Source organism: Acinonyx jubatus, chromosome D3 (assembly GCF_027475565.1).
Source record: "Acinonyx jubatus isolate Ajub_Pintada_27869175 chromosome D3, VMU_Ajub_asm_v1.0, whole genome shotgun sequence".
Taxonomy (NCBI): Eukaryota; Metazoa; Chordata; class Mammalia; order Carnivora; family Felidae; genus Acinonyx; species Acinonyx jubatus.
This window is the reverse complement of record NC_069392.1, coordinates 8,784,115-8,811,599: the sequence shown is the minus strand read 5'-3', so window position 1 is coordinate 8,811,599 and position 27,485 is coordinate 8,784,115. Positions and strand designations below refer to the sequence as shown.

The window sequence follows — 27,485 nt, the reverse complement described above, 5'->3', positions numbered from 1 at the left end:
GGATGGGTCAGTTTGTTAAGCATCTGACTTTGGCTCAGGTCATGATCTCAGGGTTCATGGGTTTGAGCCCCACATTGGGCTCTGTGCTGGTGATACAGAGCATGCTTGGGATTCTCTCTCTCCTCTCTATGCCCCTCCCTAGCTTGTGCACGTGTGCGTTCTCTCTCTCTCTCTCTCTCTCTCTCTCTCTCAAAATAAATAAATAAACTTTAAGTAAGTAAATAAATAAATAAATATTAATAATAATAATAATTAAAAAAAACTTCAGAGCTCCTCTCATCCCTGAATGGTCATGTAAATTCTGCCAATTTTCTGGAATGGCTGCAATGAGTCCAGTAAAGGCAGAATCACCTCCACACCAGTCACAAAGATGGCACAGCTGGTCCCTACATACCTCTGGGGGCAACACATAGAGCATCAATGGGACAATCACTCCCACCCCCATTTACCCAGCTCAACTAATTGTTGCCCTACATGAAATGCAGGCTCAGGAATGCCTGCTCTTCCACTGAACAGAGCCAGGAATCTGAGGTCTTAAAATGTGATCTGATTAGGGTGCTAGGCATTCAATGTTCACCAAGTGCCACATCAGTTCCTGCAGCTGTGATATAGAGTAATGAGCTCGCCGTCTGATGGAACAGACCAACAAGGAACCAGGGAATCACCTGGCAGCCTGGAAAGGAGACCAGGCCAAGGATGTCCAGGCATGAGATAGGATGGTATCCCATTCACCAGAATCAGGGACAGAACAGGGGAACAGTGTTCCAGGCAGAGGGAATAGGAAATGCAAAGACTGGACAGTGTAGTAACAGCATTTTGGGGACAAGAAGGATGAAAAGGGTGTGGGGAGCAAGACAGAGAGCCATGAAAGAAGCTGGAAGATTCCTAGAAGCCAGAAACTCCTGGGGCAAAATCCCATTGCTACTTGGGAAATGCGAATGTCTAGGGGAAGCCTCTGAACTTCTCTGAGTACCTGTGGGCTAGCAAGTTGTTCTTACTGGGGCAGGTGCACAGCCCTTGGACAGCCCGAGAAAAGTCATTTGGAAGGGGACCCTTGAAGAGAGTTCCTGAGTCATTTGCCTCCATGCCATGGCCTCAAATCATCTCTCCCACTACCAAAGCGAGAGGTAACAGGGAGCAAGCATGACATCAGATGACACGTTTATGGAGAGCCTGGTACTGGGCCCTGCACATGGATTATCTCACTTCCTTCACACTATGACCCCATGAGGTGACTTATTGCTACCTCCACTTCACAGATAAAGAAACTGAGTCATGAAAAGGGGCAATCCCCTGGCTGCATTGCACAGTGCTGAGAGGGGAGCCAATCTGTTTGGCGGGGGCCCCACTCTGCCCCTGCAACAAGCTACCAGTCTGCAGTCTTTCCCTCTAAGGGATCAAGCTAGGGCTGGGAGAGACACGGCAGGTGCAGCAGCCAATTCTGAGAAAGCAGTGTCCACCAGCGGGCCCTGCATTACCCCGAGTAACCTCCACTGCAGCAGGATCAATACTTGGGGGGCCACGCTTAGCTTTGGGGAAATCATTAAATGCTACATCACACTAGTCAAAAAATAATTGCATGGCAAGGAGATGCTAAAAGGAGCTTTTGCCTGAGAACATGAGCACACAAATGTACGCATATACACAATAAGGTGCACTCATGGACAAAGACACACACTCACACACTCATGAGCACACACACACAGACACCTACATGCAGGTGCAGACACACAAAGACACTCAGAAGAACACAAAGACACACACTGAGACACACACACATACAGAAACATGCTAAGATACACACACAAAGACACTGACATAAATGTGCAAAGACACACAGACATACTCAGATATGCACACGTAAAGGTGCAGCTGTACACATGTAAATACATAAATATAGTTGCACTACATTCACATCCATCTCTGTTCATTTTACTGATACTTTTTGAGAGCCTACTATGTGCTCACCCCTCTGCTGCCAGGTTCTGGAGACAAGCTGACCTGTATGTTCCCTCATGGAACTTAGAGATCACAGAAGGAGGCAGGCAAAACTAATAATCCACAGGGCTATGTCTGACACCTGCCATGGCTAAGTACAGTAGAGAGTCCACCATCTCAGAGGGGAAGCAGGGAAGCTGCCCAGGGAAATGACACTGGGCAAGCTCCCAGGGCAGAAGAAGAGTTAATGGGGTAGGGGTTGAGAGGAAAGACAGACAGACATGTGGGAAGTGTCCCAACCAGAGGGGAGCAGGTCATGTACAGGGGGGTGTGGTGAAGAGGAAAATGAAGGAAGACATCTACAATATGGAAAGTACAGGGAATGTGGCTCAAGGTCAAAGTCAAGAACAGAGGACATACTAAATAAAAATAAAAGCAAACTAAAGAACAGGGGACATACTAGAATTAAACTAGTATAAATTTTTAAAAATATTTTTTCAATGTTTATTTTTATTTATTTATTTTAAGAGAGAGAGAGCATGCAAACAGGGGAGAGGGAGAAAGAGAATCCCAAGCAGGCTCCGCACTGTCAGCACAGAGTCCAATGTGGGGCTGGAACTCACGAACTGTGAGATCATGACCTGAGCTGAAATCAAGAGTCAGATGCTTAACCAACTAAGCCACATAGGCACCACTAAACTAGTATAAATTTGGAGCTGATTCTGGTTAAGATGTATATGTTAAACCCTAGTGTAACCACTAAAAAAACAAAAATCTCAAAAGAATAGTTAAAAAATAGTTTAAAAATCATTAATGAAATTAAAGGTGCTACATGAAAAATATTCACTCAACATAAGAAAAGGTAGAAAAGAGGACTAGAGGAACAAAAAAAGACATATAAGAAACAAAAAGCAAAATGGTAGACATAAATCTAACTCTATCATAATAATATTAAATGTGAGTGGATTAAAAATCCAATCAAAAACAGAGATTTTTCAGACTGGATAAAAAAAACAAAATCCAATTATATGCTGCTTACAGGAGACACACTTTAAATTTAGAGACACAAACAGATTGAAAATAAAACAGCAATCATAAGAAAGTAGGAGTGGGTATACAGACATCAGACAAAATAGACCTTAAAACAACAACAAAAGAAAATGTGACTAGAGATAAAAAGAGATTTATAATGCAAAAAGGAGTCAGTTCATCAGGAAAATATAATAATTAAAAACATACATGCAACTAATTATAGTACCAAAACACATGAAGCAAAATCGATTGAAATGAAGGGGAAGACAGATAATTCAACGATAATAGAAACTTCAGTATCTCCCTTTCAACAGTAGATAGAACAACTAGACAGAAGATCAACAAGAAAAAACTTGTAATACTTTAAACCAAGAATGGTGGGCAGGGTCAGCAGTGCTGAGCCTGAAAGGTCATATTGGGGCCTTTTCCCCAAAGGCAATGGGGAGTGACTGTAAATGATTCTTAACAGGTTTTTAATAATTTCACTAGCTGTCAATGTGCCAAAAAAAAGAGTGGGAGAGGCCAGAGTCAGTACAGGGAAGCAAACTGGAGACCAAAGTCCAGGGCAGAAGTGATTGGGGCATAATGGGTTGCTGGGTGGCTAAGGGGATGAATGGATAGATGGGCAGGTGGGTTGATGTGGACAGATGGATGGGTGGATGGATGGAGTGAGTAGGAAGAGAAAGCAGACAGCTGGATGAATTGCTGAGTGGGTGGATATAAATGGGTAAGTGACCGAACTTATGAATGAAGAGATGGAAGAATGGTGGATGGATGGTAGGCAGGTAATCACCCATTCCCTGCTAGACTTCCAGTACATGGGTGCTCACAGACTAGAGAAAACTAGAGGGAAAAAAGTCTTCTTTATTCTGTACTCCAGACCACATCCTCTACAGTCCCCCAGGTAGACATCCAACCTTTCTTCGACCCAACAGCATCTCCACATATGAAGCCTAAGACATGGCTGGACACAGCACCCTCATATGGTTTGGGTCACCTCACCTGTTCATGGTCCTTCCTAATGAGCAACGCTTGGGAACATGCTAAAAACCAGTTCCACAAGGCCAGTGTGCAAAGAGCCCTTCTCAGACCATAACTTGAGCCCTGGCCCCCCTTGCACCAACTCTATTTCTGAAGAGGGGGACACAACACCACTTGCCCACTGCATACCTGCCACTTTAGAGGCCTCCAAACCCACACCAGCTGGCTGCTTGCACAGGCGAAGCAGCAACCATCACCTTGTTGGGAGGCATCAGGCATGTCCCCATATACCTCTCTCCCACTCCCCACCAATGAATGGTGCTAGTCCTCAAAACACTTGTGTGCTCCAAGCCTTCCCATCACCAAGATCTTCCCTGGGCAGAGATAACACATCAGTTGTCATGGACATTCTCTTTTACCTATTTTCCAAATATCCCCTCCCTTCCCTCAATGATCTCTATCAGGCTGAACCCAGTAGGAACCAAACATATACTGGGTCCTGTTTCTCCGACGTTTCAAACCCTCAACATCTTTCAGCCTCCCTGAGAACAGAATCCAGCTCAATCTAATCGCCTACCATTGTCCATAAGGCCCTCCTTCCTGCTCTGAGCTCATCTCCTCCTATACCCTCCCTTCTTTGCCCACCCTGTCCCAGCCACACTGGCCTTCCTTCAGTTCCTACATATGCTAAGCAGATTCTCACCTCAGGGCCTTGGCATAAGCCGTTCTGTAGCTATGAAGTTTCTTCTGCCTCAATTTTACCTGACTGTCTCCTCATCATTCAGGTCTCAGCCTAAATGTCAACTACTAAGCATGGCCCTCCGTGACCATCTGCAATAAACAGGTGCCTCCTTCCTCTTGATTTCAGCTTCTGATGAGTTCTTTTCTCTGTTCTGTCTCTGTAATGACACATGTATTTGTTCAGCCTGCCCCTCGATACCCACCCAGCACCTGGCACTGTGCTGGGCCCAAAGCACATGCTCGATAAATATTTGCTATTTGCTGAGTATATGTCAGGTTCAGAGCAAAGACTGGCCAGACTGGATTCAAATCCTGTATGACCTTAGACAAGTGACTAGACCTCCCTGGGCCTCAGTTTCCTTATCTGCAAAATAGGGTAACAACTCCAAGAGGTTGTTGTGAGAAGGAAATGACAGAGTGGGGCACTGACAAGCCAGGGAGTTGGACTCTCAGCCTGCAATGGGTGGGAGACAGAAACGTGAGGAGACATCTGTCTCCTAGGGGCCATTCCAGACCCAGCCATGCCTTGAGTCTTTGCTTCCAGAAACCACAGTGACAGGGGAAAGTTCCACCATGAAAGGAGAGAGCTTATGGAGCCAGATACAAAATGTAGAGTGTAGCTGATATGGTCACGGAAATGGGGGCTGGACTTAGCTGCTGAAAGAAAAAAAACCTAAAAAACTTTTTTAATAAAGCCTACAAGTCTATACCCTTCCTTCTTTATCAACGACACAATTTATTGACCGGGGAGGCCATATTGACTAAATAAATCTTGATAATGACCAAGGCAGCAATCAATACCTGCTTATTATCAGCCCAGGCCGAGAATTCCATCTTGTGGAACGCAGGCCCGACGACAGGGCGCGCCACGCGGCTCTGCACTCCAGTGGGCAGGCTGGGGATGGATGGCTGAGCGGCGCTCATTTTCCAGGCCAGGAGAAGGGAGTCTTTCTTGGTTATTAATAAATCCCCACCCCCAACCCCACCCATGCCTCTCAGGCTTACGGGCCTGGATTCATTTCTATGAGTTGACAGTGGTGAGGTGTTTTAAGAGGTTTAAAAAAATAAATAAAGGAAAAAATACAAGCGTAGGGACTACAGATGGGGAACCCCAGGGTGGGGAAGAGGGAAGAGGAGAATGGGCTCTGGAAGAGGCACCTCTAGTCAGGAGTGGGTCAAGAGCAGGGACTTGAGTGAGTGACCAAAAGACCTGGGTCCTGGGCTTGAGTCCAGACTCTCTCTTTACTGGCAATGTGGCCTTGGACTTAACATTCTGTGCCTCAGTCTGCTTAGCTGTAAAATGGGACAGTAGTAGTTTTCCCTTCCTGGGATGTTGTGAAAATTAAATGAGATACTATTTGTTAAGGGCTCTGAATATTGTCTAGGATGCAATAAAGATATTTGCTAAAGAACTGCCAGGCCTTCCTTCTGACACTCCAAAGCCTGCAAAAGCCAGGTCTGGCCTTGCTAAGGCCAGCCAAGTGGCATTTGGAGGGGCCTGACGTCCTACCCAGGATTTCTCTGCAAGGAGCTAGTCCACCTGGCTACTGGCCTGTAAGGCCCAGGAGGTGAATAACAAACAACAATGATGAAAACAATAATAATAAAGGTATTAATAGCTGTTTCTTGGGAATGACCATGTTCCAGGCCCTGTGCTAAGGGTTTTCATGTTTCACTTCATCAAACCCTCACAATGTCTCTATGAGGTAGAAGCTGTATTTAATTCCCATCTTATACAAGAGCAAACTGAGGTTTAGAAAAGCCTAGTCACGTTGCCCAGGGCCTCCCAGTTAGGAAACAGTAAGGCCAGGGTCCAAAGTGAGGTCTGACTGCTCGACGCCCATGCTCAATCATTTCAGGTGTTGCTCTCAGGGCACCTGAAATTCAACAGGCAACGCCTTCACATTGTAATTATTGTTGTTGTTGTCATCATTGTTAATAAGGATAATGATTGTCACCATTTCAGAAAGGCTTATAGTGTGTCCAGCCCTAGGCTAAGTGTTTGTACTGGGTTGTCCCTCTTTACTTCTCAGATCCTTAAAGAAAAGTACTTCTGTCTCCAAACAATTATAAAATAGAAGCTTTATGAGGGTAGGGACTTGGTTTGTTTGGTTCACTGCTGTGCCCTCAACACCTCATGCTGCACCTGACACTGCAGGTGCTGAGTAATGTTCACCACGTGAATGAACAAATGACCTGTCTCAACAGCCCAGGGAAGCTCTATTTTAGAAAAAGTGGGGCCCAGACAGGGTCCTCTGGCCACAGAAGGAAAGGAGAGACTTGGCCTTACCTTATTATAAAGTAGGGATCTTGGGAGATGCTGAGAAGGAAACCCCCTCAACTCTGAGGTCGCTGTCCAGAGACCTTGGTGCCTTTCTGATGCCTGCTGGGCTGATCAGGTAGACCTGTGAATCAGGCTTTGGAAGAAGATGTCTTCTGGGTCCAAAAATGTTAACTGGCCATCTTGTGTCCCCCATAACAGCTGTCCCACAGACTGTAGGGACCAGCTTTGAGCTGTCTGTGACTGAGGCCACCAAACCACTGTTAATGGTCCACAGCCTGCTGGCAATTAATTAATGGGTTTATTAATTAGGATGGGAGCCTCCCAGGCTGGAATTGGGGTCACCAGTTTCTAAAGCGAGACTGACGGAGCTAAAGATAAACCCTAGTTCACTGCAGGCCTGAGGCCTGTGCTCAATTCCCAGGCGAAGAGCAGGCGATTTTCAAGAGCCAGTGATGGGTGAAGCAGCTGGGGTTCTAGGAGAAGCTGGGTCTCCCAGGGCCACTCCCCAAGGTGGAGTCAAGGCAGCTGCCCCACATCACCCTTCCTGTGGCATTCATCCCCTCAATTATTCAAATATTGACTGAAAACTTACTATTCCCTGCCCTCCCTAGGGTGGGGGAGGCAGATAGTAAACAAATAACAAATAAATACGTAATATCACATTAGATAAAGCAGATGGGGTTAAGGAGACGCGGGGAGGCTATTTTGGAAACAGAAGTTAGGGAGGACCTCTGTGAAGAGGTGATAGTTAAGCAGAGGGCTGAATGAAAGAGAACTATCGAGATGTCTGGGAAAGTGTTTCCCACATAGAGGGAACAAGTGCAAAGGCTTTGAGGTTGGAATGTTCACAGAGCAGTGAAGAGGTCAGAGGGGCTTGAATAAAGAGGGGAAGAGTGGCAGGAGATGAGAGGGAGAGATAATGGCAGGATGACACAGGGAAGAAGGGAGCTAACCATGCGCAGCCTGTGGGCCAGTGAGAACAAACAACCAGGAAGAGGCAATGGCGAGAGTGACAGCTCCCCAGGCTCCTGAGACACAGAAGGTACCCCAACTGAGTACGGAGGGGAGCATGCACTGAGTAGATGTTCAAATCTCACTTCATCTTTCCTATTGGAGACTGTGATCCTCCAAGGAGACATAAAGGCAGGATTAGAGGAGCGCCTAGATGGTTTAGTTGGTGAAGCGACTCCATTTCGGCTCAGGTCGTGATCTCAGTTTGTGATCGAGCCCCACACTGTGCTCTGCGCTGATGGGGTGGAGCCTGCTCAGGATTCTTTCTCCCTCTCTCTAGGCCCCTCCCCCGCTCACACCTCTATGCTCCCGCGTGCGCGCTCTCTCTAAATAAATAAATAAATAAATAAACTCTAAAAAAATAATAAAAAATAAGAGGTAAAGAGATTTATCAGGTCAATGCTTATGCCTGCAGGAAGGAGCCAGAGGGAAGAAGAGAGGGAAGGAAGATTGATTGGTGGAACTGTCCTAGATTGCTGAGGAGTCTGGAGCCAGCAGAGGAGTCCTGTGTGTCCCAGGAACAGGTCTGCTTTAGAACTTCACTCAGTCCCTGGCTGGGGCTGGATCTCCAAGAACAGCACCTGGGGCACCAGCCAGCCATACTTCCTATAGTCAGGGATCTGCAAGGTACATTGTCCTGCACCACTGGAAAGTACTATTACTATACACATCTTATAGAGGGGGAAACCAAGGCTCACAAAGGGGAAATAAGCTGCTCAAGGACACACAGCTAGGAAGGAGCGGAGCTGCGATTTGAATCCTGGCTGCCCTGTGAATAATCACAAGACAGAAACAAGAGAAGGGAGTCAGAGGCAGCCATTTTGCAACAGATAAAAAATTGGGCTGAATATCTAGTTACAAAAATAAAAGCAATACCCATACAAAATGCCCACTGACAGAGCGTTCACTCTGAGCCACCCATGTACACAGCAACATCTTCTTCTTTTATGCTCCATCCTTACCCCCAGTTGACAGATGACAAGAGTGAGGACAGGGGTGGGTCTGCCAACCCACTCAGAGTCTTCGTGCAATCCATCCTCACGGCCCTCCTGCAGCTCTTTGCACACACGATTCTTACATCCACCTCAGGATCTTAGCACGTGTTATTCCCTCTGCTGGGATGCTTTTCCCTGACCCATCCTTGAGATCTCAGCTGAAGGGTCACTTCTTCCAGGGATAATCTCAGAATCTCTGAACTCAACCCCAGCATGTGACTACATACCCGTCTGTCCGTGCTCCACCTTCCCTGCTGTCTACAGGCTCAGTGAGAGCTGTCACTTTGCCTTCTTTGTTCACCATGACATCTCCAGTATATAATTATTGGTTACAATATTTATGCTATTTGTTGTTAATTAGCATTATTTATATAATTATTAGTTATAATTATTAATTATACCATGAATGAGTGAATATACACTTGCAAAGTAAAGGCCAACAGCAATTATCGTTAATATTATATAGAGTTTCTACATGCTGGGCACAGATCTCAGCATTTCATATGCATTAACTCACTTAATCCTCACAATGATCCTTAAGGAAGTTATAATACTACTATCCCCATTTTACATGTGAGAAAACTAAGGCTCAGAGAAGTGATTTACCCAAGGTAATATAGCTGGTAAATGGCAGAGCGGAGACTTGAACCCAGGCCACCTGGCTGGAGTCCACACTAAATGTCTCTGGGAGTAGGAGCGTGCCAGGCTTGATTCTGCAGCCCACGCCACAACCCCTCGGATACCTGGACCCATGGGTGCTCATAACAAACAGACAGCAGGCATCCCAAATATGCACTCCCAGCAGAGTGGCCTCTGAGCAACCACCTGCTCGGGGAAATCTGGCCCCAACTGGGCCACCCTGGTGACCCCTGTGGTCTCCCTGCCCACAGCACCCACACTCCAAACAGCTGGCTGAACAAGTCAATTGACCGTAATGGTTCCTGGGGAGCCATTCACCCCATCCAGTTTGAGCGACGGCGGCTCGGAGAGTCTTAAGCACTGCTCGGCTCCGGGCGTCTCGGGCAGACGACCAGCTTGGACCAAAGAGGCCAAAGGATTGATTTTATCTTTCTTTCCTTCTCTTTAATGACAAATGCATATCCTGGAATTGCTGTTTCATTTGACTGAACTGGCGGATGGCAGAGGCTGGGGTTGGGGGTAGGTAGTAAAGGAACTGGGAAGGTGGGAGAGGCAGCCGCAGGCCCACTTTGGGGATACCTGAGCTACTGAGAGGCAGAGACAGCAGGCCCTGTGCTTTCCTAATCATGTACCTTCATAGAGCTGGTCAAGGGCCTTTCATTTTTTTCTGGAGATGCAGCCTCTTCTGACAGTAGGGACTCAGAGAAAGGCAGCCAGTAGCCTTGACATCCACCTTCCTTGTGACTCGTCCCATGACCTCTACAGCTGGCCTAACCTTCTGCAGACCTTCCACCCAGGCCCTTTGCGCTGGCTGTTCCCTCTGCTAGACATGCCCTTCCCAGGTCTTCACTCCCTGCCCAGTGAGGCCAGAGCTCTTGATTTGTAAGGGACACTGGACATCTGGATTCCATAGGTAACATCACCTGTGTTTTAAATGCTGACAACTTATACAAAAGTGTTTTGAGATACTGCACTAACTTAAACAGACACATCCATGAGCCAGACATAGCTCCCAGTCTGCAACCTCTGTAGTCAAGCTCCCAAAATATAAGACATTACATATAATATTAGTAATGTGTTAATACAGTGAGTCCCCAGTAGAGTAAGAAAGAAAAGAAAACTTGCCCAGAAATCTCTGAAACAGCTTGCAATGCCAGCAAGTTCTAGGAGCTGCTGTTTATTTGGTTTTTCACCCCTGTCTCACAACCTGAAAATACCACCAACAATAAAAGCAAAGCACTTGCATAACAGTAACTGTGTGCCTGGCACTGTGCTAAGCACTTTCATGTTCAAATTGCTTTAATCTTCAATAACAACCTAAAAGATGGAGATTTATTAATCCCATGTCATTTATTTGTTTATTTTAAGTAGGCTCCACGCCCAGTACAGAGCTCAATGTGGGCCACGAACTCACAACCCTGAGCAGAGGTCAAGAGTCAGATGCTTAGCCAACTGAGCCACCCAGGTACCCCAGTCCTATTTAAAAACAAGGACAGGAAGGGTCAGAGAGGTTAAGTGATCCATCCAAAGTTACACAGCTAGCAGGTGATAGTGCCAGGACTGCAAGTCAGGCAGGGGCCCCTCATCATCCTACTCCTTATACTTCCCTCTTGAGGTAAAGAGTAAAGAACTAGTTTACAGAATTAACTTTGATCCATCTTAATAGTCTTAACTGAAAAGTGTAAAACTTCAGTCATGCCACAGCCAGTAATAACAGCCGTCACATAAAACCAGAGGACCAGGTGAGCAAACTATGGCGCTCAGGCCAAATCTAGCCCTCTGCATGTTTTTTGTAAGGTTTTACTGGAATACAGCCATGCCTGTCCATTCTCACTGTCTACGGCTAGTTTCACGCTACAATGACAGAATGGAGTACTTACAACAGAGACCATACAGCCCACAAAGCCTAAAGTATATTATTACCTGACTTTGCGCAGAAAAAGTTTGCCACCTCTGATGGCAGACCTAGATGATTTCCTAGAATGTATAAAGATGCCACACCCTGAGAAGGTTATGAGGTCAAAAACCTCAGGGGAAACACCTCCTTTAGAGACACAGAAGCACATCTGCATATTAAAGGATAAAAGAGGTTGTAGAAGCTTCTTCAGCCTTCTTTAGGCTGAGTGGTCTTGATATTTGGGCTGAGACTGAATGAAATGCAGGAGCTAGACACAGGAGGATCTAGAAGAGGATAGGAGGATCTGGAGGAAAAGAGTATTAGGTGGAGGGAACTGCAAGTGCAAAGGCCCTGAGGTAGGAATGTGCTCAATGTGTTTGAGGGGCAAAAAGAAGGCCATTGTGACTGCAGCAGAGTGAATAAGGGGAGAGAGGCTGGAGATGAAGCCAGAGAGATAAGGCCGGGGGGGGGGGGGGGTGCCGGGGGGGTCGGGTGTGTGCAGATCATGAGGAGCCTTGCAATCAGGGGAAAGGACTTGGGATTTTAATCTACATATAATGGGAATATTGTCCACATCCTGCAAAACACTACAAGTCATTTTTGTGAATGGCTCATCAAGGCTTAGAAACCAAGAACTCTGTCCTGCACATAATTGCTTGTCTCAAAAACTGCTTAAAAGGCCAAAAGTCCCCCATCACCTGCACAGTGGGCCCCAAGGTCATTAAAAGACAATACATTTAACTGTCATGCAAAGTATGTCAGCTCCCTTCACCTTTTACAACGACCTGGTACAGCAGACCAGATGGGCACAACTGACCTGTGAGATGGATTAAGAAACAGGAGACTTGGGATGTTCGGTGATTCATCCATGAGTGCCAGAGGCTATAAAGATAAAAGCTCTTGGGCCCTTCCCCTCTGCCAACTATCTCCACCTTCCCTGACAACTACAATATAAACCACTGTCACAAATAAAGAGCACACCCCAGAGAGAAAAATCAAACAGGAGACTGGACCCTGAATTCCAAGACCAGGAACAAAGGCAAGCCATCACCTGAGTCCCCTTCCCACACTCAACCTCTGCCAGGCTGGGCCTCTGAATTAGATAACTGGAAGCCACCAGAAATTCAGCCTTTCAGGAACCAGCAGAGAAAGCCACAGTTTTTGGACAGCCATGTCCACCAACATCCAGGACCCAATTTAGCACCAGCTAAGGTGCTCGTGTTTAAAATCCCATCTGCTGGAAGAAAGAGTACCATGACAAAATGTCAAGTTCAAAGACAGAATCCTCTCTTTAATGGGAGAGAGGAGGAGGAAGAAGAAGAAGAGAAGGAAGAGAAGGGAAGGAGGGAGAGAGAAGGAATACAAGAAAAACCACCATCACCACTACAAAAGCTATTCCCTCTGGTCAAAGTAGCATCATGTTCATCTGCAATAACCTACTCAGATGCTTATTTGTTTTTTCAGGCTTGTCTGTGGTTTCTCAATTTTCTACAGTGAATCCAGGTTTTTTTTATAAAAAAAAAAAAAAACCCTCAAGACCTCAAACAGCAAAGGTGGTCAGAGATGAGACATTGCTTGTTTTTCTTTTAGCAAAGAGAGAACTCATCTTTGGGAAGCAATTTCTGTCTAGTTGAGAATTCAGAATTTGGGGATGCCCAGAAAAGACTGCTAGGTTCTTTAAATAAATTCTCTAACACCTGTTTCTAGCTCCTTCTGCAAAAAAAGGCCCATGGGGTGTGGGTTCCAACGAATGGGAGAGGCAGATGGAATGGGGTCACCCACTGGTTGGATTTGTAAGGGTCCAGGGGGCTGTCCAATTGTTTGGTCTTACAGAACTACCATTAGAAATCTTCCCTCACCCCCTGTGCTCCCCCCTCCAACCCACCCACAGCCCTTGCCTAATGCCAACCCATCTTATGGCCCTAGGCTATGGCAAGCCTGGTCTGCTCATGCTCCCCACCCCAGCAGCAATTCTATTACAGCGAAGTTTCCAAAGTTAGGATTCCGCCAACAGGGCTGATAGCTTATTTACTGCTGTCATCTATAGAAAGAGGAATTTTGACACATTGTTAAATGATAGCACATTTAGATAAGTCAAGCTGTCAGAGACTCTAATGGATGTCTAAACTCTCTGTGGCTGATATGTAAAATTTATGCACTTCAGAATATCATAAGGTTATAATATTTTAATCACATCCACGCTCTTTACTAAACTTTAAGCAGGCAAAAACATTCCATCAAGCCCCATCTCCCATGAACATCTTCCCAAAAGTTTCTCCAAACTCCTTAAAAAAGTCCAGCCTCTCACTTGCCCTGTCAGTCTTCCTCCCTGAATGCTCAAACCCTAAGCAGAATTTACCTCTTCCTCTGAAACTTGTACTATGTGGTCTCTCTAGCCAATCTCTTTCCTCCAAAAAACACAGATGTCAATTTGGATTGGCACCCTCATTTCAACTGGACACCCTTAACTCTTGGTTAGCTTGATTGGCACTATTAAAGGAAAAAAAAATTAAAAGATAGCATGGGAGACTGGACCTGGAGCATCATAAAAAAAGTGGCAAAGTAAAGCAGAAAATCATAAAGGTATGAATTCAGTTACAATGATTATACACAGAAAAGCCATAAAAAAATACTGCATTAGTAATGTTCATCATAAAGCAATCTTATAACCAAATGAAATATGTCCAGCATTATCTTTGGGATAGAATTTTATTTCTTCTCATTTCCTGGACTGCTAGCAGCAGAGGGAAAAAAAAGGGAGAAAGGAAAGGGGGAAGCAGTTTCGGGGGTCCTGGAATAGGGTACCACACGTCAGAACATCTTTGCCATCAGTCACAAGTCCTTAAGACTTGCTGACTGACTTCCCTCCTAGGGAAACGGCACTGCTGTGTTCAGAGACAGCGCTATAAGGAATAACTGGACTGCTTCCATATTTGAAAAAATATATACTTCCGGAGGGCTGTATGCTGGGTCGGTACAAGGTCACCTCTCTTGCTGGGATTGGGGTGGCGTCAGCAGCATGGTCTGGCCGGGAACACAGGACACCTTTGCTGCCTCGGCCACTTTAATGCTCAGCAACCAGGCTTCGAGAAACCACTCAACCTGAACAACCAAGAATTGAAGCCACACACCTCCTCACACTCACAGGCAGCTGGGCCGCGTGATGAGTGGGCTCAAAGCTCTCGGCCTGCACAGGCCCTGGGGTGGGGGCCCGCCTCTCCCACCCGGATCTCAGAGCAAGCCAGCAGAAGTTTTCCTTTCTGGTTATCTCCCCTATAAGAGGAAAGGAGGAAGGGAAAAAAATGAAAATAAAAGTGTGGCATAGGAGTCATTAGCATTATGCACAAGAGATGATCCCAGGCAAAAGTGCTTAGGCTCATAATCCGTTTCCAACAAAAATGCCATCAGTGAGAATATGGGGGGAAGCTGCAGGACTTTTGGGCCGCGGAGCCACTGAACACTTCATGATGACCGTGGCAGATGTGAGGGTCTCAATGTTTGCATGCGGCTCAGCTTGCCTCGTTTATTTCTCTGCTCTCTAGAAGTGTGCAGCCTTTCAAACTCCCTCAGGGACACCCCCCCACACTTAATATCCATGTAAATGAGCTTACCCCCTTCCCTGAGAGCCTTCTCCTTTTGTGCCAGACACACCAGCCATTTTCTTAATAAACACCCCCACCCCCACCCTTGTGGGGGTGGGGGTGTTGGCCCCATTTCCCCTTTACCTGAACAAGACTCTATCTCCCACCTTCATCGTTTCCAGTTCAAATTTGCTTTTCCACCTCAGCCACCTCAGTATCTTCTAACACCCTAACAAAGGGTTCCTAGATCAATGGGAGTCCAAATGGAGTCAAGATTTGGGTGACCTCAACAGCTCCATGTTAGACCCCAGAGCTGGAGAAGGAAGGGAGGTTCAAACCCCCTCCCCCAGCTCAGAAATCAGCCCCTTGGGAGCCGCACCCACCCCTCAGCACCCAGCCCCAGCTCTACCCACCCCTCCCTACTGCAGTTCCAGCTCCCTGGATTGAAAACGAGTTATCTAATGAAAATTGTGTTAACTGACATTCTGGCCAACCGGGAGCAAATACCAGCGCTGTAAATCTCGACGCGGAAATTTTCTCCAGCCCAGAATAACAATAGGACCCTGCAAAGGGCTTTCGCCAGCCCTTCTGGTTCCTCTCCTCTTGTCTGCCACGTTCTTGTCATTCCTTATGTTACAGAACATCAATCATAAATAAAGACGCTGTCCCCCAGCCGTGCCCCGGTCTCATTTACAAACATTAGCAGGGAATACGATTACCATTGGCCTTCATGCCAAGCCCAATGTGGCTGCCCAACTCCCTCTCTCCCTCTCTCTCTCTTCTCTATTTCCCTCTCTCTCCCCCTCCCTTTCCCTCCCTTCCTCTCTCCCACACACACACACCCCCACTCTTCCAGAAAGGCCACTTTAGCATCATTTAAACCAGCAAGCAGAGCTCACAGCCTGGCCCGCCTCAGCTGGCCACCAAACTGTAGCCCCAACTCGAGTGAGGACCTGGAATTGCAAGGCACTCGCAGTTATTAACTGCATGCTTGAGTGCCCCGATTTTCTCTCCAGCTCAATGGCTGGGGGAGGGGGCGAGTGGGGAGTAGGGAGTTAGGAAGGAGGGGGCTGGGAAGAGGCCAGCCAGGAGGAGGGGAGTATAGGAACGACTTATCAGAAGAAACTTAAGGAGATCTCCAAGCGGATTTTCAAAAAAGAAAAAAGTGAGGTCCCTTTTGATCTCCAGATTGATGCTCTCACTTCTAAGGCGAATGTCAAGGCCAAGGCAAGATGTTCTAATCGCCTGGTTCTCAGCAACACTTCCCCGCCCCTTGTTGCCACTGCCTGCCGAGACTTTGCAAGACTCTGGGGTTTGGGGGGATTTGACAGGAGCGTCCTGGGGCACCCCAGAAAGAACGGAGGCTAGAGCTGTACCTCCAGCGGGTGTTCTCTGAGATTCCACCTCCACTCCACCTCCTAGGGTATCAGCGGAGAACACCCCCAAATCTGGGGGAGACATACAGCCTCCCAGAGAAGGGTGGACTAAGGATAAAGTGCCGGTGTTTGGGAGGGAGTAGCCCTGGGGAAAGAGAGAGAAAAGAGAGAAAAAAAGAAAAGGGGGGAGTGGCGGGAGGGAAAGCAGAAGGCAGAAGACAGTGAGGGAATCTCCCATTTAAAAGTTCCCATGGGCCCGAGAGCCGGGAGTCACCTGCTCTGCGCAGCTCCCAGCTCTCCACGGCCCCCGAGGCTGCAGCGCAAACTTGCGCGCGCCCCGGGCCCATCTCCACCGCCCGTCCCCATTTAGACTTGGAAAGAAGGTGGAAGGGGGGAAAAAGCAAGAAGCAAAGACGAACCCCAAGAACCCGGCCCGACCGAGGAGAGATCTGCCGGCGCAGGCGGCCAGTCCGGCGATGGTGGCTGCGGCGGCAACAGCGGCAGCCCCTGGGTGGCGGCGCGTCCGGGCTGCGCAGCCAAGCAGGCGGCGGCGGAGGTGCCGGCGGCCGGCGGGGCGCGGAGCCGCCTCCACGCCAACCCCAGCCGCCTCCTCCTCTCTTCTCCTTCTCCTCCTCCTCCTCCACCTCCCTGCCCGCCAGCTCCCTCCCTCCCTCGCCCAAGCCCCAGCCGGGCGCGGACCGGCACGCGGCGCGCTCCGCGGCCTCCCCGGGCGCCGCGAAGTTGGGAGGCGCGCAAAGTGCAGAGCAAGGGGGGCTGCCGGGGGTCCCGCCGGCAGCCCCCTGCCCGGGACCGCAGCCTCTGCCTTCCCCGCGCCTCGCTCGGCCGTTCTCCCGCCGGCTCGCTCCCTGGGCCGAGGGCTCACTAGCGCTTCTCCATGGTCGCGGCGGCTAATCGATGATTGAACCGAACAAAGAGCAGCGGCGAGATCAATTCCTAATACCTATCGATGGGCAGCGGGCAGCCGAGCCCCAGCGAGCCCCAGCAGCCGCCGCCCGGCGCCCCGGGGCGCCCGCCCACCCTCCCGGGGACCTCCCCAATGCGCTCAGGGCGCGCCCCAGGGCTCCCCACGGCCGCGCGGCCGGCACTGCCCGCACTAACCTGGAGTCGCCGTAGATCAAATCGCTTCCAATATTGAAACATCGATCCCACATTGGCGGCCATCTTGGGGGCTATTCGAGACGCGCACACACACAAGAGTTTGGCTTTTCTCAATGGCTGCACTCAATATCCGGGCTGGACTCCCCCCAGCCCCGGGGCCGCCGCTGGCCGCTCGGGCCCTGAGCGCCACCGCCCGGGGCCCCTTGGGCGTCCCCCGGCCTCCTGCCACCCGCTGCCCCTCGGCGCCGCCGCGCCGCCGCCGCCGCCGCCGGGCCCGGGAGCCGTGCGCCCCCCCGACCCCCGGAGGGCGCGGGCGGAGCGCGCCGGGCGGGGAGCTCGGCACCCGCCCGGGGGAGGCGGCCGGGGATGGAGCGGGAGGGGAGGGTGGGGGGGAGGCAGCCTCTTCGAGAGGCGACGGCGCCGCCGCTGCCCTGCCTGCAGCCGGCTCCCGGGCCCGCGGAGCGCTCGCTGCATCTCCCCCCCCAAGTCCGGGGTCGGTGTGCCGCGCGATTGCACTTGACTTTGGCTTTTTGCAAACTTATCAATACTGACGTAACGTGCTGATCAATGCAAAGGGAAGTTTGGGAGGGGTGTGCTGCGGGAGGCCGGCGAGAGGAGCGCCTACACCCCCCTGCTTCGCACCTGTCTACCCCCCACTCCCTACATTGCATACTTAAAAAAAAAGTTAATAGTTTGCGATGCATTTTTTTTTCTTTTGCAATCAGAGGACACACAACACGTGCCTCGGGCTGCCACCGCTCCTCCGCCTGCTAAGCTTCGGATCGGAGGGTAGCAGCCCGCAGGTAGGGCCGAGAAGACTCGCTGGCGGACGGGCATGTGGGAGCCTGCCTGCCGACGGGTGGGAGCCGCCCAGGGGCGCCACTGAGTCGTGGGAAACATCACCACTGCCGCGCGCAGTTTCCAAGCCATTATTGTTATGATTATTATTGGGGGGCGGCGCCTTAGCCAGAGCTCAGGAGTCTGCAGGGCGAGGGGGTGGGGGCGGGCTTCAGGAATTCTTACAACTTATTATTTGGGGGTCTAATTATAAGGGCTCCTCACAACTTTAGAATGGGAGGCCGTTTCACTGTTTGGAGGAGATTCTTAGCCAAATATCTGGAGCGCGTTTCCCTCCGCAGTGGGTTGGCTTTTGTGTTGAATGGGTTAGCATTTGTTGTTATGATCTGTTGAGGGAGCCCTAGCCCTGCTGTGGGGGCTTTGAATTCTCAGCGACTACAGATGTTTCTGCTAGTGTTATTATCATTATTATTCAGGGGCCCTTCTAGCTGGGGACCCCAGGTCCTTTACAGTATGAGGCTCCTTTATTATGATGGTCTTCTGGGAGATGGCCTTAAGCCTAGCTAGAGGGAGGTTCCCGTATTTTGCAATTTCTGACCCTGGACAATAGGGGTGACTAAGTTTCTTCCTTTACATTTTTCCTTCATTTTGCCTCTGTGCAAGCTAGAGGTTCCCAGTCCCCTCCCAACATCCCACACCTAGGAGGATCTCAGACCCCCTAAACCCCTCCATCACCAACCTACTTACCCCACCTCCTGCTCCTGACCTTGGGGTCACTCTCCTTCTCTGGCATATCCCCTGCCAAATCCCACCCCACCCTCCCCCTCTCCCACAAAAGGGCATTTCCTCCCTTTTTCTCTGGTCAAAGATATGCTTTTATAGACAGCAAATGGAAATTATATTCTCTTTTTATGACCCAGCTCGGACTTCTGACATCACTCTTGGTCTGGGACAATAGATCAATACAGAAGGTTGTAAAAAAGATAAAGTTTAGAAGAGTTGTAAAGGAGAGAGAATTGTGATGGATATTTTTGATGATTTTCCAATATTTGTATCTCGGAGCACGTGCTTCAAGGCAATTAAAGTTTTTAATGTAATGTAAATAATTGTTTCATAAATGCTTCAGAAGAAGGTGTGATCTTTCTGAGCAATCACTTGAGCTGTTTAAAAAATGTAATGTGATTTAAACAAGGATACAGTATTTCTGTTACCATCCCCATACATTTTCCATGAGGCCTGGGTAAATATATTAATGCGCAATTTGAAAGACTCCTAAGACCAAAAGTACAGCATTCACCAAGATGTAATGAATTAGGCCTAGTTAGCAATTCTGAGTGGCCTGTTTCCTTGCCAGATTAAATTGCACGTGATGTGTGGTTTATCTCAGCTCTCGATAACTTCACGTTTAAATTACAGCTCTCATTCTGCAAAATGAATTTAGGGAAATTTCATAACTATCACATTGCAATTTTTTTAATGGCTACAGTTCCTCCTGAGCATCTGTAAAGCTTTCAGCTTCCTTGTCTTTGAGTCTGTTTTTTAAAGACCTGTAATAGAGAATCTGGAGTGAGTGTGAAACCCTTCAAAGCAATTTTTAACAAACCAAGGTTTTGATGAAAGACTATTTTAAATTTATGTCTGACTTTGCAGTCATGGAATAAATTGACATTGTGTACCTCCTGATATGATGTACCGAGAAGGACACAACATTGCTTCTGTGATATTCCTGCCAAAAGTGTATAATCTGAATCTAATTGTGAAGAAATATTAGACAAACCCAAATGGAGGAAGAATTCTACAAAATAGACCATTCTTTTTAAAAATGTCAATGTCACATGGAACACACAGAAAGACTAAGGAACTATTCCAGATTAAAGAAGCAAAAGAGGCTCCACAAGTGATTAAAACGTATGATCTGGATTTTCTTTTACTATACAGTGCATTAATTAGAGCCCATGGCAAACTTAGAATAAAGTCAATAGATTAGATAATGGGATTGTATCAATGTTAATTTCCTGGTTGATTTCCTGGTGTGTGGCTATATAACAAAATAGCCTTGTTTTTAGAGAACAACATGAAGTATTTAGGGGTAAAGAACAGACATCATGTCTCCAACTAATTCTCAAACGGTTCAGGCAAAAATAACATGCATATATTTGTTTATATCTATCTATCTAGAGTGAATGATATAGCAAATGTTACAAAATGCAACATTTGAGGATTCTAGATGAAGTGTACACAGAAATTCTTCCTACTTTCCTTGCAACCTTTCTGGGAATTTGAAATTATATCAAAAGAAAAAGTTAAAAGAAAGAAAAATAAATTTATATCTGACTTTGTTTCAGCTGTTATAGACTACTGGGCTTCAGAATAAAAATTCTGCATGGAACTTTTCTACTTTCCTGACTGACATAGGCTGCACCTTTGACCGAGCAGGAAATTGCCACAGCAAACATGCTTACTGAAGAGCAGCAAGAAAATCCAATAATTCAGATTGTTTTAAGTCTGTGATATTTTTAAATGACTTAATGCAGTGGGTCTCTGAAGAATTCCGACAATTTTAATGGTAGAAACTTGCAGTCCCACTGAGGAATGGGTTGCTACATAAATACTGAATGATCGTGTCTTTCTGCCTGGGCCGAAACATATTAGCTTTGCTTAGTGGCTTATTGCTTTATTCACAAAATAAATTTCAGCCGTCTCTCCCCACCATATTCCAAGCGCATTGTGAGCCTGTGCCTTATTAGATGTGAGGGCTTATATTCCAAAGGTATCTGTTACCGTCTCAAGCTCAGCAATAATGAATTAAGCAGTTAAGTGTTTACCCCCCTAAACAGTTAGCTGGGGAAATTATATTATTATAGGTGATTCTTAATGAAAGATGGTAAACCAGAAAACACTCTTTCAGCAATCAGCCTTGGATTTGAAAACTAAAGGACTAAAATATTAAATATTTTTGTGAAAAGCTGTTTTTCATATTCTTAGCACACACTTTCTCTACCTCAAACACACATAAACACACACACACACACACACACACACACACACACAGATATAAAAAACTTAAACAAGTTCCTGGCTGATTCCTGATTCTCAAAGATCTATATACATCAAGATGAGTATTTAAAAAATTACAATGGAAAAGAAGATACCCTCTCTCCACCCCAGAGGAAGCAGAGCGTGGCTTGGGATAGACTATCTTGAAAGCAGAAGCAGACAGAGAGACGGATCCTTTAGGAAATTCATAAACTGTGTAAGAATCCCAGGGAAGATAATGGCAGGTCCTTAGCCATGAACATAATGATATGCGAAATCCCCAGCATCAAAGCTGAAACAAAAGAAAATGTCCTTCGGTAGCTCTGCACTGCCCACCGCAGCTGCCAGGCAGGGAGAAAGACAACTGGAGACTCCAAATTCATCTGGAAGCATTAGAGAGCCCTTGCAGAGGAGTAAGGGATATGGGAGTGTCTGGCTGACACTGGGTGTACTCCTGGAGGCAGGCTCATAGTTAGGTCCCAGATCCAGAGACTGAAGTGACTGACTATAAGGACCAAACCACCAATTCCTTGTGTGCAAAACTCCTGACACAATGCTGTCAACCACTACCATTATGAAGCACCTACTGGTTGTTGGATGCTTTATAAATAAATCTTTAGCACAATATATTGTTAGGAGCAAGACTCTGGAATAAGACTGTCTGGATATGAATTCCAGCTCTGCCACTTAGAAGCTCTGTGGCCTTGACTAAGTTATTTTACCTTTTTGTGCCTCATTTTGCTCAGGTGGACAATGGTGCTAATAATTGTACAAAATGATGATGATTAAATGAGTTTAATCTATGTGAAGCACTATGTAAATGTGCAATTATCAAGTGGCTATCATTGTAATAGGCCTCACAATGGATGGGGCAGGGATCTGCATTCCCAAACTGCAGGTGAAAAGACTAAGGCCCTGAGAGAGAAATGGTCAAACGGTTGTGAAGGGGCAGAACCAGGACTGATACCTAGGTTCACTCACATCAGGTCCGAGGCTCTTGAGCTTACCCTGTCTCTTATGGGAGAAAAATGGGTGGAAAAGCAGATGCCCAGAAAGCAAGAGCTGCAGCCTTAACCGTGTGCCAACTCTGATTGATCAATCAAACTGGAGAGGAACAGCACAAGAAGGACAGGCTCCCTTTGCCTAACTCCACTCCAATGTCGGGGACAAGTTAAACAAATGATAGTGTATTCATAATGTGCTGATTACTCTCATGTTTGCCCCCCTTCCCCATTCACTCCCATCCCTCAATGCTCCAGGAAGCTGACCTCCATGGACTACATCTCCCAGGCTCCCTTGCTCTCTGGTTTCCAGTTGGATTTGGCCAATGGAAGGCCCTGCTTGGCAATAAGAAGGTGGGAGGAGAGAAAGATTGGGGATTTATTTTCCAGTTCTCCCTACTTGACTGCAGTTGTGACAGTGGTTAGGTCCTTTTACAGCCATAGTCCTGGTCAAGTTGTCTTTCTGCTCTCACTGGGCTCTCTCCCTTCTCACTCCCCTTCAGATCAGAGGTGGAAATGGCTTCCCCACCTGTTAGCATCTGGGTGCCTCAACATTCTCCTGCCCACGGCTCTGTAAATAGTCTCATTTAAAAATCCCAGCTGAGTGTACCTTCTGGGACCCTAACCTGCCACAGAACACTATTCGGTTATTAAGAAATGTAAATGTTATTTATATGTGTTGAAGTGAAGTGATGTCTAGGATATGAGGTAAAGTGAACAGAAGCAGGTTATAGAATATTATGCAATAATCCCACCTCTGCTTAAAGTGTGATACTTCGAAAAAAGTTAAAAAATACTCGGTATCATATAGTTAATAGACACTAGATCTGGAAAATGTGTTTAGAAGCCACTTATAATTCCACATCATTATCTTAATTTCTTTTATGATCATCAGGAATCTTCATTTGGCTGGGGTGGGAGGGAATCTATTTTCTCCTGGGACCCTGACTGACACCACAGAATACCACATCCATCTGAGATGTCCATGAAAGAAGATCTGACTAAATAGAGAGATATTCCATGTTCATGAGCTGGAAGATTTAATATGGTGAAGATGTCATTTCTGTCCAAATTAATCAGTAAATTTAAGACCATTCCAATCAAAATCCCAATAAGATTTTTCACAGAACATGACAATCCCATCTTAAATTTTTTATGGAGATGCAAGGGCCAAGAATAGTCAGGGTATTTAAAGCATAATAAGATGTGGGAATTTTTCCTATCAGATATTAAGACTAATTATAAAGCTATAATAATAAAGACAGCGAGGCAGAAGGACAAATAGACTCTGGGGAAAAAATTACAAGCCTAGAAATAGATTTACACAAATATAGAATGGATTTACACAAATACATGGCATTTGTTGCTGGCATTATAAACTAGTGGGGAAAAGACAGACTTCATTTTCAATATGGTGCTGGGCCAACTAACTACCCATATGGGAAAAAAAATAGAATTAGATCCCTACCTCACACCATACACAAAAATCAACCCCAGGTAGAGATACCTGCACACTATGGATTTAAAGAAAAAAACATGTTCCTTTTTTTTTTTTTTTTTTTTACAATCAATAGCACAAAACAGTTTAACTGAAAATTATATCCTTATTAAGCTCACTTTACTATGCCATGTCTGGGTTTTTTGTTTGTTTGTTTGTTTGTTTGTTTTTTTCAGCTTTCTAATAGCTCTGCTCATGTAATAGCCAAGGGTCCCTTTCAGAGCTGTATCTATAGCCAGAACTAGGACTGAATTTTCTTTGAGCACCCCCGGAATGAAACACCACTTGGCACTTGGCAGCTTCCAGGAGATTTAGAAACATTAGCTAATTAGAGTTTCTAGGACTCTGCTTTGCACTGGTACAGGCTCTTCTTCAGGCACACAGCTTTGCTGAGCCCCTGAGAAGCTGGCCCTTGGGCAGGAACCGGCCTTCCAATTCTGCATCCTATTTTAGCAGTGGAGTGTGCAAACAAGACAGGGACCTAAGACCTCCAAGACAAACACCACGGAATTAAGGGAACACATTTGGCTCTCCATCTCTCCCAGGTCCCACATATCTGGCTTGAGTGTCCCCATTTGGCTTCATGCCCACTAGGACGCTGATTACTCCATCAGCTCCCAAGACTATGAGCTCCCAAGGATAGCCATAGGTCTTTCCTGTGCCCTGAGAAGAACGGAGCACCCCTACCGGCACTCCACCTGCCCAAATAAAATTCCACAAACTGTACCCCTAAAACCTGATGAAGAGTATAGGTTGTTACTGCAGGTTTCTTAAGGGGCAGGGCACGGAGCACTTAACACCTTAACAATCCTTTTTGCTTCTTTCTTTCCCTGAAGTTCCCTTCATTAAAGCAACCACTCCAGTCTCTATTTTTAATTTCTCTCCCCTCAAACTGCTCGTCCATCTTCTCTCATTCATCACTCACTCTTATTTGCTGTCTTCCCCAGTGCCTTCTCTCTCTTCCTCCATTTCCACCCTCCTCCCTCTCTCATTGCTCCTTCTTCAAATCTGAGGTTCTCACATTTCATCTAGTCAGCAAAATAGGAAGCCAAACAAACAAACAAAAAAAAGAATTCTTTTGCTCCTTTGGAGAAACAGGGAGATATGAATGCTTACAATTTTCATTTTGTCCCTGTTCTATTGCTGCACTGTCATCATCACTGTCATAGTGGTGCCTACTATGCACCGAGGACCTCTCTAACATTCTCCCTAAATCTCACCTCTATCATCACTGTGCCCATTCTGCCAGTAAGGAAGCTGAGGATCAGAAGAACTGAATAGCTTGCCCTAGTTCACTCAATAGGACAATGGCTTGGAAGCAGAGTGGGAAAACTCACCCTTTGTAGCCCTGCTACTAATGACCCCAGCTTTAGGTTTTCCTGCTGCCGCTGTTCAGGGCAGGAGGGAAGGAAATGTAGGTACTTCTAGAAGATGCCATTCAGACAAATCATAGCCAACAGGGGTCTCTGTCGCCCCAGGAGCAGTCCCTAAGTTACCACTCTCTCAGTCTCCTTGGACCTTCTGATTTCTCAGTTCTTGAGTTCCACAAATCAAAAGATGATCCACTTGTCCCCACAAGACAGGAAAATAATGGTGATGCTGCCATTTATGGTCTGCTTTCCACAAGCTGGGCTCGCTCTGCCCATTATCTAATTTCCTCCTTGTAACAGCACTTGGAGGTAAGTATTGCCATTTCCTCCCCTTAATAGCTGAGGAAATAGGGGCTCAGAGATGGTAAGTGACTTGCCCAAGGTCATCCAGCCTATAAGCAACCGAGCTGGCGGTCAAATCCTGTTCTGTTTGATGTCAAGGTTGAAGTTCTTAACCTTGAACACCCTTCTGTTTCCTTCCCTTCTGTTTCTCAGCGGCCTCTAAATTTCTGTGGGGCTTTGAATTCACTTTGAATTTTTGTTTGTTTGTTTGAGAGAGAGAGAATGAGCGTGTGCAAATGGGGGGGAGTGGAAGAGGAGAGAAAGGGAGGGAGAGAATCCCAAGCATGCTCCAGGCTCAGCACAGAGCCCAACATGGGGCTTGATCCCACGACCCTGAGATCATGACCCAAGGTGAAATCAAGAGCCAGATGCTCAAGCAACTGAGCCACACAGGCACCTCCACTTTAAATTGTTGAATTTATTTCCCAGCTGGTGAGGGGCTCAGTCAGGGCTGAAATCCAAAGCCCTCTCTCCCTTGCACCTACAGTCTCCAGCTCTAAAGCTCAGGGGGCCCAAGATGAAGGCTCTAGAAGCTCTCCTTTGAAGGCTGGGTTCCCATCCCTTCAACCCCAGAAACCTCTGTGGACCCCTCAGTGTCTGGAGGAGCAAAGTCCCTTCCCCCTCCAACCCCTCCACATTCAAACACCATGACTCAAGACGCAAATCTAGCCCTCCTGCATGAGCTCTCCTGCTCCAAATCCTTGGGGTCCTTCAGGGTCTTTGGCAAATGTGCCAGGCATCAGGGACCCTGAGATGTCATCTCAGTTTCTGTCCGAGACCCTGCCTCTGAAAACAGCATAGGAGAGAGATTCTAAAATGATCCTCAATACCTCAGGCCAGGGTCTAAACTACCACCCATGTACCACATTCCCTTTTGTGCACATACACACACATATATATTTGCACATATGTGCACACATGTATACACGCTTGCTCTCACATTGTTTGCATACACTTCTCTGCACACCATGCATACACACACATACATGCACACATCCATTCGTGCACATTTAAACACAAGCCATAAACAGATTCTCTGGAACACATCTGTGTGCTCACACACAGGTTTACATAGCCCATGTGTGCACGCGGGTAAGCATACTGTGTAGATCCATGCGGTTGTGTGTGCCTGCTGTTACCTTCCAAGGTGGGGCAGCAAGGCCTCTGCTGGGGCCTCCTGGAGCCCGGCCTTTGGCAAAAGCCCCACCTGGTGGACACTTGGTGTATACACCAACCCCAACTCCAAGCCTGAGCGTCCCTGAGACCTGAGAGGCTCTGATTAGCAACCAGGCTGGCTGGCAATAAGAGAGTGAGTCCAAAGGTAGACTTTGGGGCACCCCCTACCCCTTTAGAGTTGCCTTCTCTCCCCCTATTCCCTTCCCTGGGCAACAATTTCCCTGGCCAAAGGCAGGGAAAAGAGCACTGGGTCCAGGGGAAGGAGCTTAAATCCCCTCTCTGCCACTTGCTGGCTTCTCTCCCAAGTCTCAGTATGCTCAGCTATAAAATGAGGGTAGAATCCTCAAACAGGTATTTGGAAGAAGCAAATGACATCATGGGCACAAAATCAACTGCTATATATCTTAGGGTCGGACAGCGTGGAATGAGCCTAAAGTCAGACTTGGGAGTAAATGGAGATGCAACTGGGATGCCTGGGGTGGCTGTCGATCAAGCATCTGACTTCCACTCAGGTCATGATGTCGTGGTTCGTGGGTTTGATCTCTAATAGCTCAGAGCCTGGAGCCTGCTTCGGATTCGGTCTCCCCCCCTCTCTGCCCCTCTTCCACTCACGTTCTCTCTCTCTCTCTCAAAAATGAGTTAAGTGTTAAAATAAATAAATAAATGGAGA

General features: G+C 47.1%; 1 protein-coding gene across 7 annotated transcripts in view; it reads right to left on the bottom strand.

Annotated features, from left to right (window-relative positions):
- CUX2 (cut like homeobox 2) overlaps positions 1-27,485 on the bottom strand; it is a 281,761-nt gene that overhangs the window by 245,449 nt on the left and 8,827 nt on the right. For 2 of the 7 annotated variants that reach the window (XM_027044194.2, XM_027044202.2), the window contains exon 1: positions 17,595-17,851. The exons of 1 other annotated variant lie outside the window; for it this stretch is intronic. In XM_027044194.2, coding sequence (XP_026899995.1) covers positions 17,595-17,657 — 63 coding nt within the window. In that variant the 5' untranslated portion in view covers positions 17,658-17,851. Of the gene's footprint in view, positions 1-14,649; positions 15,434-17,594; positions 17,853-27,485 lie in introns of those variants that run through there. 4 more of the 7 variants (XM_027044195.2, XM_027044197.2, XM_027044201.2 and 1 more) reach the window with 3 other exon arrangements.